Here is a 19,466-nt window from a genome sequence, read left to right as displayed (position 1 = left end):
GACTCTAATATAACGAAGTCATAAAAAATTCAAACTGGTAAAGAGAGTAGCATTCTTCTAAAGAGCTATAAGTTACTACGTTATTTATAAGTCAATGTTGCACTTGCGCTGAAAAATGATACCATGCAATGACCCCAGAGCATGAACACAATAAAATAAATGAAAAGTCATTGTGATGTTTAATTATTTACAAGCTGATGCTAGCGACTTTGTCTGTGGTTATTTCTGTTTAGTATGTATCGATGTATGTACTTACCTATTTATTATGTCTAGAAAAACTAGACCAAAATTAACAAATGACGTCTCGTTTTCACTCTTTGCCTTATGTCAAAATGATTTTACTTTAGGTTGTGTACTAAGCTGTAAAAGTCACTATAGTTTTTTAACTATCCCACGGGAACTCTTTAATTTTCCGTCATTAAAAGTATCTAAAATGTTGACCGAGGAAATAAGGTATAATAACAGTGCAAAATTTCATTTAAATCGGTCCAACAGTTTCAAAGATTAGCCCATACAAACAAACAAATAGACAGAGATACATAAAATAAAAAAAAATCTGGTTGTATTCTATTTAACTTCTAACATCCTCCTGACTCGGTTTTTAACGTGTTTTTTCTATGTACAGACATTTGACCTTTACAGTTTTATTATATGTATAGTGGATCGGTCTAAAATATCTATATTGATTACTACGATATAAGACCTAGCTACTTTATAATATATATTTTTTTAATTCATGTGGAAAAATTAAAAAAAAAAAACGTAAGAGCTAAAGTTTGAGTATAAATAGATAAGCGATGGGATAATGCGTAATTGTTTATTATAAATGTGACGCGCTTTCAATATTACTTGTAGAAAAATAATAATTTTCGAGTTAAAAACTTCTTATTCATGCTGGCAGAAATGATCATAAAAAGGCGACCGATTGCCATCAAGGAAATTAAAACAAAAAAAAAAACCATGTGATTGATTGTGTAGATTGCATATATAAGTTTTTTTTTTATTTGAAGTAAGACGGACCTTTTTCGGAGGGATACGCAAGGGAGTTGTACCTATACCTATAGTCCTATACATTGGTTATTGATGATGTATTTTTACATTTAATTTTTAAAACAGATTTAGAACCAGAGGGAGACTTTGTACAAAAGTCTTTTGCTTGGGCATCTCTGTCCCATTAGAGTTTCCACCGTGAAGCAGTTATGTTTGCATAGCTGTGTTTCCGTTTGAAGGGTGGGATATGGCAGTGAATTTACCGAGTACAGAGGAATAACACCTGAGTCCCCAAGAATGGCAAGTTATGAAAGGTATCATGGGCGAAACAGTATACTCTGTTATGTCCATGGTACTGCTCATGTCTATAGGCGACGGTTACCACTTACCATCAGGTGGACCGTCAACTTGTTTGCTATTCTATGTTGTATAAAACAAAAACAGATGTCTTATCATCATGGCATATTAGTCATTATCTGTCCACTGTATTTTATTCATTAAAACAATGATTGATATTTTGTAATCTTATTTATTATAAATCTGACAAGTTAAAACCTACTTCCTACTTCGATGTCCGCCACAGATTCATTCCTGATACCCAACCATAGATAAACAAAATACACAACATCTCCTATGTTGACATAAAGATAAACAAAATTTAAAGAAATGAACATGAATTTATATAAATGAGAAAATGCTTACATTCTATTCATTATAATTTAAAATTAACAATCAAGTTTAACAGGTGGTCGGACAACACGTCCAGACCTTGTTCTCATAGTGGGATTACCATCAACATTACAAGACAGTGATTTATTATTAACATTAAGAGTACCATTCGACTGGATTTGTGAGTTGTTAGAGACATCATTTACTGTATCATTTTGGCACTCAGATGGCAAGACTGTTACTGATGTGCTGTGATCAGGTTCTTGAACATAGCTTTGACTTGACCGAGACAATGTACCATTATGTGACTGTGTTGAATGATTTTGTTCTGACCCAGAAACCTGACTTGACATAGGAATAGGTAGACTAGAATATTTATTTGTTAACAAATTGGTTTCATCTGACAATTTTTTCTGTAAAGAAGTGAATGACCATTTTAAATTTTTATTTTGTTTCAGTATTTCATTATTATTTTTATTTAATCTTAAATGATAACGATTTCTCCTATATTGGGAGCCATCATTACACCTAATTAAGTATGATCTTGGACAATTATTTACTATGTCTATGACTATACCTGGCGACCAATTACTATTTGGAGTTTTCTTATACCATATGTGATCACCCTTATTCAATGGAGTTAATTCTCTTGTGCGTTTATCATAATATTTTTTATAGTTTTCTTTGTGCTTCCTTAATTTTTCTTCAATATCTTTGAATCTCACTGTTTTAGGTTTCAGTAATTTCATCTTTATTGGTAAATTATACCTCAACTTTCTTGACATTAGCATTTCCGCAGGAGACTTCATGTATTCTTTTGCATTAGAACGATAGTGCAAAAGTGCTAAATATGGATCTACATTCTCTTCATCTGACTTGCGTAAAATATTTTTTACAATCTTGACAGCTGACTCTACTTGTCCATTAGATTGTGGAAAATTAGGACTCGACGTACTATGACTTATATCCCAATTTGTACAAAATTCTTTAAATTCCATTGAATCAAATGGAGGTCCATTGTCTGTAAATAGTTTTAAGGGAATACCATGGCGAGCAAATATCGATTTAAAATGTAAAATGACATGTTTTGCTGAAGATCCAGTATTTAACAAAGCTAATTCTATATATTTTGAATAATAATCAATCACAACTAGATACTTTTTGTCTTTATATTGTAATAAATCTCCTCCAACTTTCTCCCATGGATATTTAGGTATTTCACTTACAATTAATGGTTCATGAGAATTATTATGTCTGAATTTTGAACAAATTTGACAATTTTCTATGACTTGCTCTATGTCTGTGTTCATATTGGGCCAAAAAATTACACCACGAACTAAGTTTTTACTTCTGCTTATACCCAAATGACCTGCATGAACTTTTTGTAACATTTCTTTACGGAGTGATGTAGGAATAATAAGACTAGTATTTTTAAATACTAGTCCATCAATAACATGTATTTCAGATCGATAATTCCAATATTGTCTAACACAAAGTTCTGTTTTATTTTTATGAATTGGCCAACCTTCTATAAAATATTTTAGTAACTTTTGTAGTGTAGAATCATTAAGAGTTTCTTTTTTATAAATTTGGAGTCTCTCTTCAGAAACTGAAAGAGAAGATATGAACATATTTGCATGTATTGCAATGTCATTATCTATACTATGTTCTTCAGACTCCAATAAAGCAGCTCTAGATAATGTGTCTGAAATGTATAATTTTGAACCTTGAACATATGTTACATTGAGATCATATACTTGTAGTGATAGCATCATTCTTTGAAGTCTATTGGGTACTTGACTTAGAGGTTTCTTAAAGAGAGTAATTAAAGGTTTGTGATCAGTCTCTACATTAATTTTTCTGCCATAGACATACTGATGAAATTTTTGACAACCGAACAATATTGCAAACAACTCCTTTTCTATTTGAGCATATCTTTTCTGACAGTCTGTAAGAGTTTTTGATGCATAGGCTATAGGTTTATTACATTGTAACAGAACTGCACCTAATGCTGATTGTGACGCATCTACACTTAAAGTTAGTGGTTTTGTATTATCATAATGACATAAGATAGGTGATTTTGTGATTAAATCTTTAAGTCTTTGAAAGGCTTTATTATGGTTTTCATCCCATAACCACATTGAGTCTTTTTTTAAAAGATTTCTAAATATCTCTGTCTCTGTAGAAAGATTTTTGATGTAGGTACCTAAAAAATTTATCATGCCTAGAAATCTTTGTAAACTTTTTTGACAATTTGGAGTAGGCATTTCACAAATGGCTTTGATTTTGTCATAATCAGGGCGCATACCTTCAGCACTAAATATTTGTCCTAAGAATTTTATTTCATTTTGTTGAAAGACACATTTCTCTTTTTGAAATTTAAGATTTATAGATTCTGCTCGATTGAATACTTTTTGTAAAGTTGCTACATGTGAGGCCTCATCAGTACTATAAACCAATATATCATCAATGTATATAATTACACCCGGTATGTCTGAGAATGCTTCTACAAGTGTTTTACTAAATATTTCAGTTGAACAATTAAGACCAAATGGTAATCTTTTGAATTTGTATCGACCTAGTGGCGTGTTAAAAGTGCAAAGGTCTGAACTCTCAGAATCAAGAGGTATCATCCAAAACCCAGCAAAAGCATCCAGGTGTGAAAATATTTTAGCCCCATGTAATTTTGATCTTATATCTTCAATAGTTGGCAAAGGAAAATGTGATCTTTGTATTGCCTCATTCAGGTTTCTAGGGTCTAAACAAATTCGAAGTTTATTATTAGATTTTTCTACAATAACAATAGAACTAACCCATTTAGTAGGTTTTGACACTTTCTCTATAACATTCAGTCTTGTCATCCTGTCCAGCTCTTCTTTCAATCTGTCTTGCAATGCAAATGGAATTCTACGTTGAGCATCAATCTTTGGTTGTACATCAGGTAAGACAGTCAAATGACACTCATAGGGTAAACAACCCAGGCCCTGAAAAAGGTTTTCATATTTAATTAATAAAGTTTTTAAATTATCAGGCTGACTAGTTAGGGAATTATTAAAAATCCTTTGAACAAGACCAATTTTTGTGCATGTTTCTGCCCCTAAGACTGACTGACATGAAATATCTACTATAATAAATTTTATTTTATACATTTTATCATTAATTAGGCATTCAATAACACAATATCCCTTTATTGGTATATTGACACCACCATATGCAAATAACTTTGAAAAGCAATATTTGATAATGTTACTTGACAAATTGAGTTTACAAAATGTTTCATATGACATACAATTAGCTTTTGCTCCTGTATCTATTAAAAATTTTAAGTTTACATTATTAATTTTGATACTGATTATCCAGTCATTATCCATATTTAATGAAGACACAGTTAAATTATTATTAAATGACAGAGTACCTATAAATGTATCAGACAATAAATTAGTAGAATTTGAATGATTACAACCTGAATTTAAAGATGAATCCATTTCATCATATTCAATGTTATTTATTGGTGTTCTACAAAGATTGTAATAATGACCAATCTTGTGACATCTTTTACATTTTACAGACTTAGCAGGACATTTAAATCTGTGATACTGTCCACATCTGGTACATTTTTTATTATTGTCAAAATTGGCTGTATTATTATTATTAAATGGTACAGCCTGCTGTTGTTTTAATCCATTTTGACTTGTAGAAAGCTGTTTAGAGTGAGAATGTGCTGTTGTTCTTGAACTGCGCAGAGTAGCTACAGGAATTTCTTGAGAGAGATATGATGTACTATTAAATGACAACTCAAGAGATTTATATATAGTCACTAATTTATATAAATCTACATCATTTTCAGTAAGCAATTTTTCTCTTATGTGATTATTTGTTTTATCCATGTTACATATGAACATGTCTCTAATTAAAGAATCTTTTAATTGTCCAAATTCACATACAGATGCCTGTTTTTTCAATTTTGTTAGAAAAGTGTCTAAGGAATCACTTTCTTGCTTCAACGTAAAAAATTTATGGCGTTCTATTGCCAAATTCTTTTTTGGAATAAAATAATCGTCAAAGGATTTCAAAACTAAGATATACGTTGACTTTTCTTTTTCACTGAATGAGTTATATATGTCCAGACATTGCTCACCCATAGAATGTAGTAGAATGGCAATTTTTCTTTCATCCGAGCATGTGTCGAACTGCATAGCTATCATGTAGTTATTGAATATTTGTTTCCACTTTTGCCAAGATTGGACGACATCGCCATCTTGGATGTTAAATGGTTTTAGTGAATTTATATTATGATCCATGACTCAATTTTGTTGCACAATTTGCTTTGGATATTTTAATTAACCGCTGCCACCATATTTTATTCATTAAAACAATGATTGATATTTTGTAATCTTATTTATTATAAATCTGACAAGTTAAAACCTACTTCCTACTTCGATGTCCGCCACAGATTCATTCCTGATACCCAACCATAGATAAACAAAATACACAACACACTGAACAGAGGTCTTCTCTATAGATTGCCATAAGGAACGGGATAATTCCTTATAGCAGCTTACCATTGGTAGGATTTTAACAGTAGTTACTAAGCTTGACAGGCGGATTGGCAACTGCAACCGCAGGCTTTTGGTGATGTTTCAAAATGAACACTGCTGCTCATCCCTCGATCATTAAGCTTCTTTTGTCGTCTCTTATGACATCCATAGGAAAGAAAGAGGTAGTCCATTCTATGCCAGAACCACATGGCAATCAGGCGTCTTGCTTTGGTCAAATAGTTTATAATAAAAATACCTGCCTATAGTTATATTTGCTGAATATAATTATTATAAATGTATTAATAATACTTAATAAATATGGAGGCTATAAAGAGCTCAAAACTTGCGAAATTTGACAGTCAGCTATTTGTGATTTTTATCAAATATAGCACTATTAGTTTTAACAATTTCTTTGATTATTTTTCTAGAAACTTATTCTTTATTATGATAATGTAGATTGAAAACCGGTACAAACTATTTCTAAACATTTTAAAAACCGTAAAATGGCTTCTTATTCTATTGACTTTATTTTCTTTTTGAGTTTATTTACTCAATAATAAAATGTTCATTAACACACTTCAATTGGCATTCAGAGAAAGGTTATACGAATTACATTTTATTTTTAGATTTAGAGCTTTCTATTCAATATTATTTCGTTTGCAAAATAGACGTGCAGAATTAAATTATGTAGTTTTTTATTCGCAGCTTCGCGCGATAAAATTACTGTAACGAATGAATAGAAAGATCTTCATGATTAATGAGGTTGTTTTTAATTAACTATATCTCTATTAACGTCAATTGTTCAATGAGATTGTAAAATACATCTCTATTTATTGAATCTGTAGCATCAACAGCAATATAACACCTCATCGTATATTTCTTATTTATTGAGGTGAAATTTGTTTTGTTTGAATCTTGAAGTGATGTAAAAATATTAAGATATATAGATGCAACAAGAAAGTCCAAAACTTAGTCTTAGTAACTATATTAGATTTAAAAGTAACCTTATAAACTGTGCAGTTATGTAATCAATTTAAAATCTTCCTATCCTTATTCCAATTAATATTTGGGATCGATGCAATATGTTTTTCTCTTCCATTCTTCTCTATTCGCAGTCATTTTGGCATTCACTCAATTTGGCCATTCTGGTCATATTATCGTGCATGTGATCGAATTAGCGGTGTCCTAAAATTATTTTAATATACATATAAAATTTTTTTTTGAGAGCATTATTTCAGTTCATGAATACATCACTGGTTTTTTGGATAGTCATACTCTTTCAGTGACTAATATTTATTATGGTTTCTCGTTACACAGTGTACCCTAGCTTGAGGTTCAAGCGATTAGTATGCGTGAGTGGCACTTATATTTGACAATAATAACAACTTTATTGCATAACAATGGTTGTAAAAAACTCAGCACTGAAAATAACACAAAAAGTCAGTTTAAACATCTGTGTCTGAATTAGGTTATTAAACTTGTATTTCAAACAATAGCGCTCAACCCTCATTAAAACACTGTAATAATAAATAATATTAGCTTAATAAATTTTTAGTGCAATATATTGAATGTTAACTTTATATAAAGTTAATTTATTTAGTTACAAATATGAGTACTAGAAGGAGACTTTATACAAAAGTCGATTGCTTGGATACCTCTGTCCCATTTGTGTTTCAACCGTAAAGCAGTTGTGTTTGCATGGCTGTGTTTTGGTTTGAAGGGTGGGATATGGCGTAAATTTACAGGGTACAGAGGAATAACACTTGAGTCTTTAGGAATGGCAACGCATGGGGGGTATCATGGGCGAAACAGTATACTGTATTATGTCCATGGTACTGCTCATGTCTATAGGCGACGGTTACCACTTTCCATCAGGTGGGCCGTCAACTTGTTTGCCATTCTAAGTAGTATATAAAAAAAAGAGTAGTAATGAAAATTTTGAAAAAAAATAATTTATAGCCTTTTTTGAATTTACAGAACTTGTACTTTTTAGCCATTATAGTTGTATATAATTGTAGCCGTGTGATCTCAGCATAAAATGGCAATCCCTTATTTTCCAGTTAGTGTCGTAAAAGGCGACTAAAGGATCTTAACGGTTGAAGGATAAGCAACAACGTCTCACTTGAAACATTACCAAAGCCTAACTGGGATTACCAGCCCGTCCGCCAAGCATGGAAACTACTGACAAAACGCCTCCAAAGAGGAGTCCTATGTTAAATAGTGGAAAGTTAATAGCTGATATGAATATGACTCGAAGTTTTTAGTAATAACTAATAAATAACAATGATACTCGGATTATTTATTCAATCAACTATTTTATGATGTAACACGGTATGCATAGGCACAGAATATACGTGGAATTATTGGATGACAGGTACTCAAGGTGTGAGTGGTAATATGTATGGGCACATTAGGTATTTCTTTCTAATCTTCTTTATTATATTTTCCTACATCTTTTCCTGAGAATGGTAACTGTAACCGTTTACAGGTTATGATATCTTTACGCCTTATAAATGCCTCAAATGTCAAAAATTATCAAGTTTATATTTAGTAATATATACTCGTATTACAGTAGTTGTAGTAGTTAATTCTCGTATTTACAGACGATTATTATTCTTGTTTGTAATTTTATCTTGAGAATTTTACTTCTATATATATATATATACACAGATCTTCAGAATGGTTACACCAATTTGACTAAACTTGTTCTTTTTTTGTTGTATTTCTAATTCTCAGATCTGAAAATGAAACTGTAAAAAAAATGAAAATATAAAATAGTGTACTATACTGGCTTTGCATGAATGTACTAATTGTTATTAGTACACTCGTACAAAGCCAGGGTAGGCAACTAGTATAAATCAAATCTCTCCTCAAACTGCTACTAGAATTATGGCACATTGAATTATGACCTGAAGTAATTAACTAACGCAATTAACGGATAAAAAACATCGTTTACATAAATTTTATACCCATATACCTATAAATTAATAACATATTTAAAGTGTTTATAATAAGATAGGTACTTTCCTTAAAAAGTTATTCTTAATAACAACCATTAGCTACCAAAATATGAGCGTGCAGCCGTGAGAGTCATGCATAAATCTATTTTTCACGAGTAATAAATCGTTAGTGCGGTAATCACAGACAGCACCCAGCATTTTAGGCGTAACGTTCCGATTAAGTTATTAAAGTAATTTACCATATACTGTTACTATACTGCTTTCATATATTATAAATCTACAGATAGAGAACAAAATACGATCAATTGTTGACGCGTTCACACAAAGCTCTATACAAAATGCTTGCACCAATTAAAGTGTCACTTACGGTATGAAATATTACTCTGTAAATCACGTAAGATTCACGGAGGAGAAATTATATAGGTATCAATATTAATGAGTAGTTTTTGTTCCGTCAATAGATATGTATATTGCGTATGACTCGTATAATGTAAATGGGTCTCATTCATTCATTTGAACAAGTAAATTGGACATGAATTATGTTATAAAAGGCTACTCGGTAGCGTGATAAATATATCTGCTTTATATGAATTATTTCTGCTTATACTAAGAAAAGATATGACTCTAAGGTACTCATTATTATACTTTATAACGTAAAGTATCATATCCTGACTAGTTTATGATATTGACGAACTTTTAATGTCAATAAATGTATTCAATATCTCGCATGATTTAAGAATGCTTTGGTGAATTTATGTAGATTTTTTTTATACAACTTAGAATGGTAAACAAGCTGACGGCCCACCTGATGGAAAGTGGTAACCGTCGCCTATAGACATGAGCAGTACCATGGATATAACAGAGTATACTGTTTCGCCTAGATAAATTATACATTACAATTTTATATATTTGATAATGTTCATATCAGCCTTTAACTGTCCACTGCTGAACATAAGCCTTATACATCCCCTTAGGGGGTTTTGCCAGTAGTTGCAACGCTTGGTAGGCGGATTGGTAACTGTAGTTAGGCTTCAGATATGTTTTAAGAAGGACGCTGCTGTCTATCCCTCGCCCTCTCTTAGTCTCCCTTTACGACAGCCGCGGGAAAGGAAGGATTGGCCTATTCTATGCCGGGACCACACGGTATACTTCCACGGTATATCACTACGGTATTAAACCACATAAATAATGTTATATGCTACTAAGAAACGTTGCTAAATTTAGAGAAATTCTAAGGTTTTTTCTGTAGAAATACTTGATTCAAACCAAAATTCAAATCTACTGTAAATTTCAAATTTCGAATTGTTAGAATTGGAGGAGTTAGGATTTGAAGTTTATGAAGCAACTAACAATTTCTCGAGTTTACTAAGACCGATTTATTGGTAGAAAATTTTAAATGACTTCGTGTGTTTCTGCTATGATGTTACAATATGTATGTAGTTGAATTTTATTTCAAAAAATAAGAAAGGCATTGTACTAAAGTTATGAGAAAAATCAACAAAAAACTATTTATTATTAATTCAATTAGGCATGTGTATTCAACACACGTAATGTAAATACTTTTTTTATATAGTTTTTTTTGAGCCAGATATCAATGTGGGCGTATTCTGAATACCTTACCAAAGTTTCACCATAATTTGATCAATAGTTTAGGAATGCATAGAGGACAAACATACAAATAATAATTTATATCTACGTAAGATAAAACATAGAAGTTTAATAGGTAATACATATAAATGTAATACAAATAAATCAAAGCAAGAAACAAACGGACAATATGTATTCTATTCCTAGTACTTTCAAAATTTCTAATTTTTGGCGCAGTTTTATGTGCATGATCTTCGTGATCCATGATCATGATGCATGCAACTAAGTGTACACGAAAGTACTGTTATGTATTTAGTATGTATCCTAGTGATTATCATAATGTCGCGTTTTTACCAGATATACATTGACGTTATGTATAACGTGGAACATTATTTACTTACAATTAGTATAAATACCAAGTTACTGTGATACTTATACAGGCTAACCCAGAAATTATTAGTGTCCTTTTAAAGATTTTTTTCTTTATACCATAGTCACTGAACGCTTTTCCTTAAAGAAGATGATATGAGAAACAACAAAAAGTTTTTTGTTCTCCATCTGTGATATGATATTGCAAGCTTTTTGATTTGCAAGTTGCAATCATTTGAGTTATTCGTAAATTCTAATTAAATTATAATAGTTTTGATTTAAAAACAGCTAGTTGTGAAATTACGACTTAGAAATTTAAATAAGGGTGGATACTTTTATTATTAACACATTTAACTTGATGTTTAATGGAGAGATTAAAATTCTAAACTAATAATTATAGAAAGTTAATTTAATGTATTATTAAAAAAATATGTTCATTAACATGCATAGAAAAATAAAATCTTAGGCGTATATATGCTTTATCTTTTATTTTGTCTGTAAGATTTTAATTATTTTACGTCACGAAATAATATTATTTTTTGTTAAAATATCGAGCTGTAATTTAGCATGTATGTACATATGTAGGTTAAATATAAGCAGTAGTAAATGAATTGGCGAAATATTTGAACGTTCAATGACAACGAAATATTTGAGAGCTTACATTAGGTTTAATCGCAAAATTAACCAATCATTGTTGATTTCTTTTTTACTCGCCATCCATATATTAAGACTAGTGATCCGCCCCGGCTTTGCACTGGTGGACACAAAGATAAATTAGTATTTTATATTAGCTTTAATAGGCAAATTTTTGATACATTAGTCGAAAAGCGCTCTCTGTTAGAGTGCTGTGAACAATTCAGCCGCTGTAGCGCTGTATATTGTATGATGCGGTGTGTCGAACCGTCAAGGTCATTGGCATATGTAACCCCCTTAACGTCACACAACGCCGGCGCCATCTTCACACAATTAATTTGTAATGTTACTTATAATTATAGTAATATAGTTTATAGGGAATTCAAATTAATTAATTATACGTTACCACTGTTTTCCACATTAAGTTAAAACAGTAACGGTTCGCACGCCATTTCTCTTCATACGGAAACTTGTGGGTAGGCAGACTGCATCTGATTAGCCGAATATTTGTAACGTAGCTAATGGTGTATTGTTATGGTGTTATCTTAAAATCTACATACGGGTGGAGTGAGAAACGTGAGCAGGTACTTCACCTACTTATAGAAAATTGCTATATAATTTTCCATGTTTGTCTAGACTTGTGACTTCTTAATCGAACTTTAAAACATTGACTACTCCTATGTTCTTTTTATTAGCTGTATTGATTTTCCTATATAAATTATTATAATTTTACTGTATATTTAACCCTTAAAAGCCTGATTTTTTTAAATCAAATTAAAAATATATACGTATACCCTTTACTGTCTTTACTAGTGGGGAAAAATATTAAAAAAAATCAAAACGATATTTTTATATATTTATTTTGAAAAAAGATTTGGTAACATGTAAATAACCAAATATTAAAATAAAATCGATTGGAGGCGCTCAATGCGATTTATAACCCCGGTATCAAATTTGAAACTTCAGGTATTTAAGGGTTAAAAAGGGCAATCAAGCTCTATAATTTCATTTAAATTCGTTTAGTAATTTAAAGCATGAACATAGGTACATCTTTTTTTATGCAACTTAGAATGGTAAAGAAGCTGACGGCCTACCTGATGGAAAGTAAACATAAAAGAGTATATCATTTAAGATACCCTACATGCGCTGCCATTCCTGACAACTAAAGTACTAGTCTCTGTACCCAGTAATTTCATTGTCATATCTCACCCTTCAAACTGAAACACAGTCTTAAAAACACAACTGCTTTACTGCAGAAATACGAATGAGATAAATGTACCAAGTAAACACCTTTTATACAAAGCCCAAAGTCTTATCCAGAGGAATTTGGTAAACATCTGTATAATTTTTGGAATTTAAAATATTTAAACATAATTTGTTTGATTGATTGATGTATTTTCAAATGAACAATTTATTAATATTTTAAGAACCACATTCGTTTTGGTATAGTTTTAGACGGTCTTACCTATCTTTACTTACATTTTGATCGACAGTTTCTTTTATCTACCTAGTAACTTATAATCCGTCCTGAAAACCTTTTATTATTATTTTTTTTTACTTTTATTGATTACTAGAATTACTATAATACAAACATACGTCGTCAAGTTTTTAAAATCCTAAAAATATATCTAGAAAATCCCATTTATATATATCCAACGGAAAAGAAATCGGCCAAGAGTGTGGCTGATTTTTTTTACTGTTTCACCAAACATTATTCTATATATATAAGTGATTATGAACGTCTTGATAGTCTTGATATAACTTTAATTAACATAACATAATGATGTAAAATACCAACCCCTTTCTCTAGTATAAAAGTAATGATTTTTAACGATAGAAAATACGGTAACAATTACTACTATATAAACTTCCTTGCGTATTTTTTATTCGTCAACAGCAAAAATGCAAATTGTAGCTTCAACCTCTTTATTATCGCCAATAAAAAGACAAAGCCGCATGCAATTTTCTCACGTAAGGTGTTAAAATAGGAATAATTGTGCCAACTTGTGGTTCGATCTAATTCATTCTCGAGTGTGGTTCAGTCAAGCAAATCAAATGTACACACGTACACGTAATTGAATTTATATTACCTTTTTCCTTGTGTGAATTTTATGTTATCTTAATCAGACATTATATTAATAATACAGATAATATAATAATAGCTGCAGTTCGAAACGGATTTTTTTACTAATTATTTATATTTTATTCGCTTTTACCTGCAATTTTGTTCATGTGCCCAGAATAAAAGCTATAGTCCTTCTCCATCCCATATAGTACGTACATACTAAATTTCATAGCAATTGGTTGGGCTGTTAGGAGATATAAGGTAACAAACAAAGAAACCCACTTTTACATTTATTAGTGAGGATGTTTACATATTATAATTATGTAAATAAATTTCATAATATAATAATTTATAAAACAATTTTTATATATAATAAGAGCATATTCAACATAGTGATGCATCAGAAAAACTAACAGCTACATTATTGGTACTATATAATCCATGTTTAGGATATTAAAAGCATTTTATTCAAGAATTAGCAACCGGTTATGCACCTGTTTTATGCTTGGTATCATAATCCTCTTCTGTATGGTACAAGCACATTGTTTTTTTTTTTTAATTTACTAGGTACTAAAGTAAATAAACTTGATCCAAATTGTAATTTATAATCCAGTTGAATGATGCAAATTAATTATTTTTTTAATCACGTTTACTCTGAATAAAAACCACAGAAGTTGCATTTTTTATTAGTATGATTAGAGGGATAATATGAATAAATACGTGTGTTGATTTTGAAGTTATTATTTGAGTTAAGACATTTTTTCTACATCATAAGTATCATTCTAAATAAAATGTATATTTTGATACAATCGAAAAACAAATACCATTTATCTTACAAATATATTTTAAACTAGTTTTTGCCTATTATTTCGCACGCGTGGATTTCAGAAGTAGGAAAACCTATAAAGTATACCACTCCTAGATCAAGGTAAAACGTCAGTTTTTAATCAGACCATCAGGAATATAACTGTGAAAACCACATAATTTGACGCAATAATTTTTGCATGATACCAGAACCAACATACAAATAGATAGACAAATATTTCTAAAAAATATTGTTTTGGCATCTAAAGGCCTTAAAATACCCTCATAATATTTTCTATGTACAGATATCGGAAGTTTACAATTTTATTACATTCGTAAAATATTTTGATATCTTTATAACTATACATTAAATTTACCAATCTGACAAACTAGGTAATCAATGAATCATAACTTACTATCAATGATCAAACGTCATGATGATGATCATTTCGAAAACAAATAAAAATATTTGATGCTATTGATAAATGTAATGTTTGATAAAAATTGACTATGAGAACTGTAGCTTCGGTACGTTTATTTATTTATTTAAACTGTGTACTTGCATATTTGTATAATATAAATACATATGTAGTTAAAGTAAATAGCATTAATGTAAGAAGTTAAATATTGCTCTACAAAGATAGGTCTTGCAAACTTTTGCCTTGATTGGTGATTATAGTTTAATTTATTCCATTATGCTGCCTTTATTTATTTCGTCTGATCTAATATCCATATAATCAGATAATTGATTTAATTCTTTAGCACCTTACAAAATATCTAACACTTTAAAAGACTCTAATGGCCCAATTTATAATAGTAAAGTTATAAAATACTCTTTGACAGGAAAATTGTATGATGTTCGTGATTAATTAAAAAATCCAGTTTCATCTTCACTGCTCGTACTAATATTATAATTTTCTTATTACCAAAAATTACTTACACATCGAGATTACATCAAATTACACGTCTAATAGCCTTACCTGTGTAACAGGGCACTTTATAAATAAAAGAGGTGCCTCCGGAACTAATTGTAGGTTGTTTTTAACATCCATTACTAAACAATGTAACGGTTACAAAAGTAATGCGATGGCCCCACAAAAAGGCGTATAGACAACTCTTAATTTTGATAAATGAAGTGGAAAGATCATTTCGTCTATTTTGTAACAAGGTATCTGTCAAAACAAACTTGCGTGCGCGGGGCCCGTCTTAAAAATTAATTACTAAACTCTCATTCAATTTTCACTTTGATTCTTTGATTTGGCAGCTCGTATGTGTAGAAAGTTGATTACAACATGTTAGTAATCTACATGTCAAATTATGAAGTATATTACTTAACTCATCCTTGGAGCAAAATAGAAACAAGTATTTTTACACTATTTAAACTGTCCTTTTTTTCGATGTATTCTTTGATATTTATGGTATTATTCATATTTATAAGTAACAGTTATTACTTCCCATTAGATGAGCAGTTTCCATTACCTTTTGTATATAAAAGAAAATACATGTACAACTTTTGCCTACTGCTGGATCTTTGATACTAATACTGTATGGAAAATCCTTAGAAGACTACTATTTGCAACGCATAATAAACCTAGATTTATTATCACATCACTGGCGATATTATCTACGTTTACTTGACTATATCCCCATCGTACAAGCTTTGAAGTATAATCGATAGCGAAAATATAAACACGACCACCCATAGCTTAGATACACTCTTGTAGTGACAATGCATAAACTATTTATATATCCTAATAAGGAAAATGGGCTTTTTAACGTTTTAATATCAATATTTAGTTATCAAAGTAGTGCTTTTTCTGTCCTAATATTAAAGATAGATTCTTCTTATGTTTAAAATTAAGGCATATTTGACAAATATTTGAATAATTTTAAACTAATAATGATACTGTAATGGTACACAACATTTGATGATAAGACAGCTAAGGCTTTTTTTTTAAGTATCTTCCCCTTGCTATTTTTATAATATTATACTGAACCCGATTCTTAAGCTTGTTCACTACAAAAATAGTTAAAAATAAAATACCTAACCTGTTCACTGAAACAAAACTTTATAGCAACGAATTTAAAAATAAATCGGAATAATTAATTTACTGCACTGCATTTGTATTGCACGAAAAAAAAAAAAATAACGACAAATACCCTAATACTCGTATTATATTTTGAAAGATACTAGAGTAGGTACAATTGATCAATTTTTTCTAATAAATAAATAATTTCTTTATCTTAGAAAATCAAAGACTCTAGGCTCCTAGACTCAAATGCCTACGCTAATATACGATATCTATATATAGGTATTAATAGACAGTATGTCTATGAAATATATCGTGATCGATACTCCTTCGAAGCGTTATGTATTTTTCACTAGATCACCATTCACATGTTTATGCTAGACATGAGGTATGTAATTTCGCCTAATGTGTTCCCCTATCACGTTTCAACGATGAAATATGTTGTGAAAATTGGATATTCTACGTGGAACGTTCACGAGTTGATTTTCTATGTTACGCTATTCACTCATTAGAACGTGTAAAAATGTTTGATTTCCTTGAAGCAGCTAACTGCTTTCCTACGATTCCTTGGTGTGTTTCTTGTATTATTATTTTTTCTAGCTAGAAAACGAATTCCATCTCGCTATATATAAAATCTAGGTCTTTATGGAACTACTTTATTTTATCGATTTCTATCAAGTTTATTTCCGGAACAATTTGGATATTATAAATAGTCGTATCTAAATTGATTGGAGCATGGAGGGGCGCTTTCCAAATATTGTCCAAAACAACAGTAATAAATTTCAATTTTAAAATTGATATTTGTTCGAAAGATAGATGTGAAACAATTTTTGATAACCCTATCATAAAAATTTATTGCTTGAGACAGATAAATGAGTAACAATCCAACAATTCACTGCCTCGAGGCATATATTAATCAAGCGATACTAAATGCTGCCCGCGCATCAGGCGCGCGTAATATTCCGTAATATTTATTAAATTTAATGTTTGTACCCACTACGGATAATATATGATGCCAAAGTGACTTAAGAGTGTTCATACAGAAGCTTGCCGTAGTGTCGCAATGTTAAATTTATGTGTTAATTTTCAAAATCTATTTAACAAATTTTAATAGTTTTCATCTATACTTATAATAAATCTGTAGAGAGGTCAATTCTGTGCATGAATGTATTTCCAAAATAACTCAGGGGGTGATTAGTGATCGATACTGATGCCAAAAATGCAATCAGTAAAATTTTTGTCTATCTGTCTGTATGTTCGTTACAGGAACAAAAACTACTAGATGGATGTTAACGAAACTTAGTACAATTATTCTTCATACTCCTGGGCAGGTTATAGTATACTTTTCATCACGCTACAGTCAATAGGAACAGAGCAGTGGAGGGAAATGTCAAAAATGTCCACCCGTGCGACGCCGGGACGGGCCGCTAGTTGATTATAAATTGCTCTGATAACAATCAACTTAATGTTAATCATTCCATCTGTTTTCTATTGCTCATTGGGCGTAAATGCTATATACTAGAATTAACTCCGACTTTTATACTATATGTGTACTAAAAAATGGTCAATACAATTTTAAATAAATACATCATAAAATAACTTGGGCGTATTTCTTATCAACCTCTACATTTATTGCAATTTTCAAATATTTTTTGCTATTATAATCCAAATATTTAGCCTAATAAGAATTTTACCGCATAAGTAGCATCAATCAATCAATCTTTTAAATAATCAATCATAAATATTTAAATTTGTTCAATTATATTAGTAATTTTACAACAATTTCCACTCAAGTTTCTGCTGTGAAGCAGCAGTGTTTACATGATTGTGTTTCGATTTAGAGAATGGGATATGGTGGCAGTTAAATTACAGGATACGGTGATATTAACATCTTCATCTTCAGGAATGGCAGCGCGTAAGGTGTACCATGGAAACGCCTTACTCGTGTACAATTTGCGTTGTTCGTAGTGTTGTTCTTGTCTATGGGCGACGGTTACCAGTTTCCATCAGTTGGGACCTCAATTTATACCAATATAAGTATTATAAATAATCTTCGTCGTCACATTTTAGACAACTTTGGGATGAACACTCTTAATATACTTATAAATCCTGCAACAGTAGTAGCTTAATTCTAACCTAAACACTGCTTAATGATTTAGATACGATCAAAGATTAGTGATTAATATTAGACGGATAAGCAATCGCAATCCTTTCTGCCTACGGTGCTATTGCTTTTAGAATGGTCTTATTCTTTATAAGATAAATGAGTATAATTTAAAACTTTTTTTTATTTATGTAACTAATATTCTGCAATATGTTTAATAAATAAAATAGATACCACGAAAATAATTGATTTGATCTTGCAATGTTTGAAATTACATAAGAAATTGTCCTCAGGACACCATCTCGTAATGTTTACAGTGAGCGGTGTTTACCACTTTTTATAACGTGGACTGTAAATTTATTTGTACTTTTATTTGTTTTATGTATTATTGTACATATCTTAAAAGGTCTTTTGTTAAAAATTGAGGTAGACTCTGCTCTGCTCTCTACAGTCCGAGACAAATGTGTTCATATGAAACTGTACTTATTATTATATCATTCATACACCGCTGAGTTATTAAACCTATTTTTTATTTATTTTAAGGCATGTTTTGAAGTAAGTAGACCTTAAAACTAAGATAAAATCAGCAGTATCTAAGTTCTAGGTTTTTTTACATGAAACGTAACTTATAAGCTTTTTTTTTATACAACTTAGAATGGCAAACAAGCTGACGGTCCACCTGATGGAAAGTGGTAACCGTCGCCAATAGACATGAGC

The 19,466-nt window shown here is 30.6% G+C and overlaps 2 protein-coding genes across 2 annotated transcripts in view; one reads left to right on the top strand and one right to left on the bottom strand.

Moving 5' to 3' along the window:
- The window catches only part of LOC113514211 (uncharacterized), a 138,150-nt gene that overhangs the window by 41,319 nt on the left and 77,365 nt on the right, over nt 1-19,466 (top strand). The gene's annotated exons all lie outside the window — the stretch shown is intronic.
- LOC128201008 (uncharacterized protein K02A2.6-like) lies at nt 1,716-5,931 on the bottom strand. Its single transcript, XM_052896438.1, has 3 exons — nt 5,798-5,931; nt 2,220-4,643; nt 1,716-2,072 (listed from the first exon to the last, which is right to left on the bottom strand). Exons 1-3 carry the CDS (start codon nt 5,831-5,833, stop codon nt 1,716-1,718), a joined length of 2,817 nt encoding a protein of 938 aa, XP_052752398.1. The 5' UTR covers nt 5,834-5,931.

The sequence above is a fragment of the Galleria mellonella genome, unplaced genomic scaffold (assembly GCF_026898425.1).
Source record: "Galleria mellonella isolate WM207_F2 unplaced genomic scaffold, CSIRO_AGI_GalMel_v1 utg329, whole genome shotgun sequence".
Lineage (NCBI taxonomy): Eukaryota > Metazoa > Arthropoda > Insecta > Lepidoptera > Pyralidae > Galleria > Galleria mellonella.
The sequence above is the reverse complement of the archived record's forward strand: the minus strand, read 5'-3'. Positions and strand labels throughout refer to the sequence as shown.

Coding starts and splice junctions, on each gene's coding strand:
- LOC128201008 (XM_052896438.1), bottom strand. CDS start 5,833: ATGAAAGAAAAATTGCCATTCTACTACATTCTATGG. Junction 4,644..5,797: donor CATTCTACTACATTCTATGG/GTGAGCAATGTC, acceptor AACCTTTTTCAG/GGCCTGGGTTGTTTACCCTA. Junction 2,073..2,219: donor CAGGTATAGTCATAGACATA/GTAAATAATTGT, acceptor ACTTCTTTACAG/AAAAAATTGTCAGATGAAAC.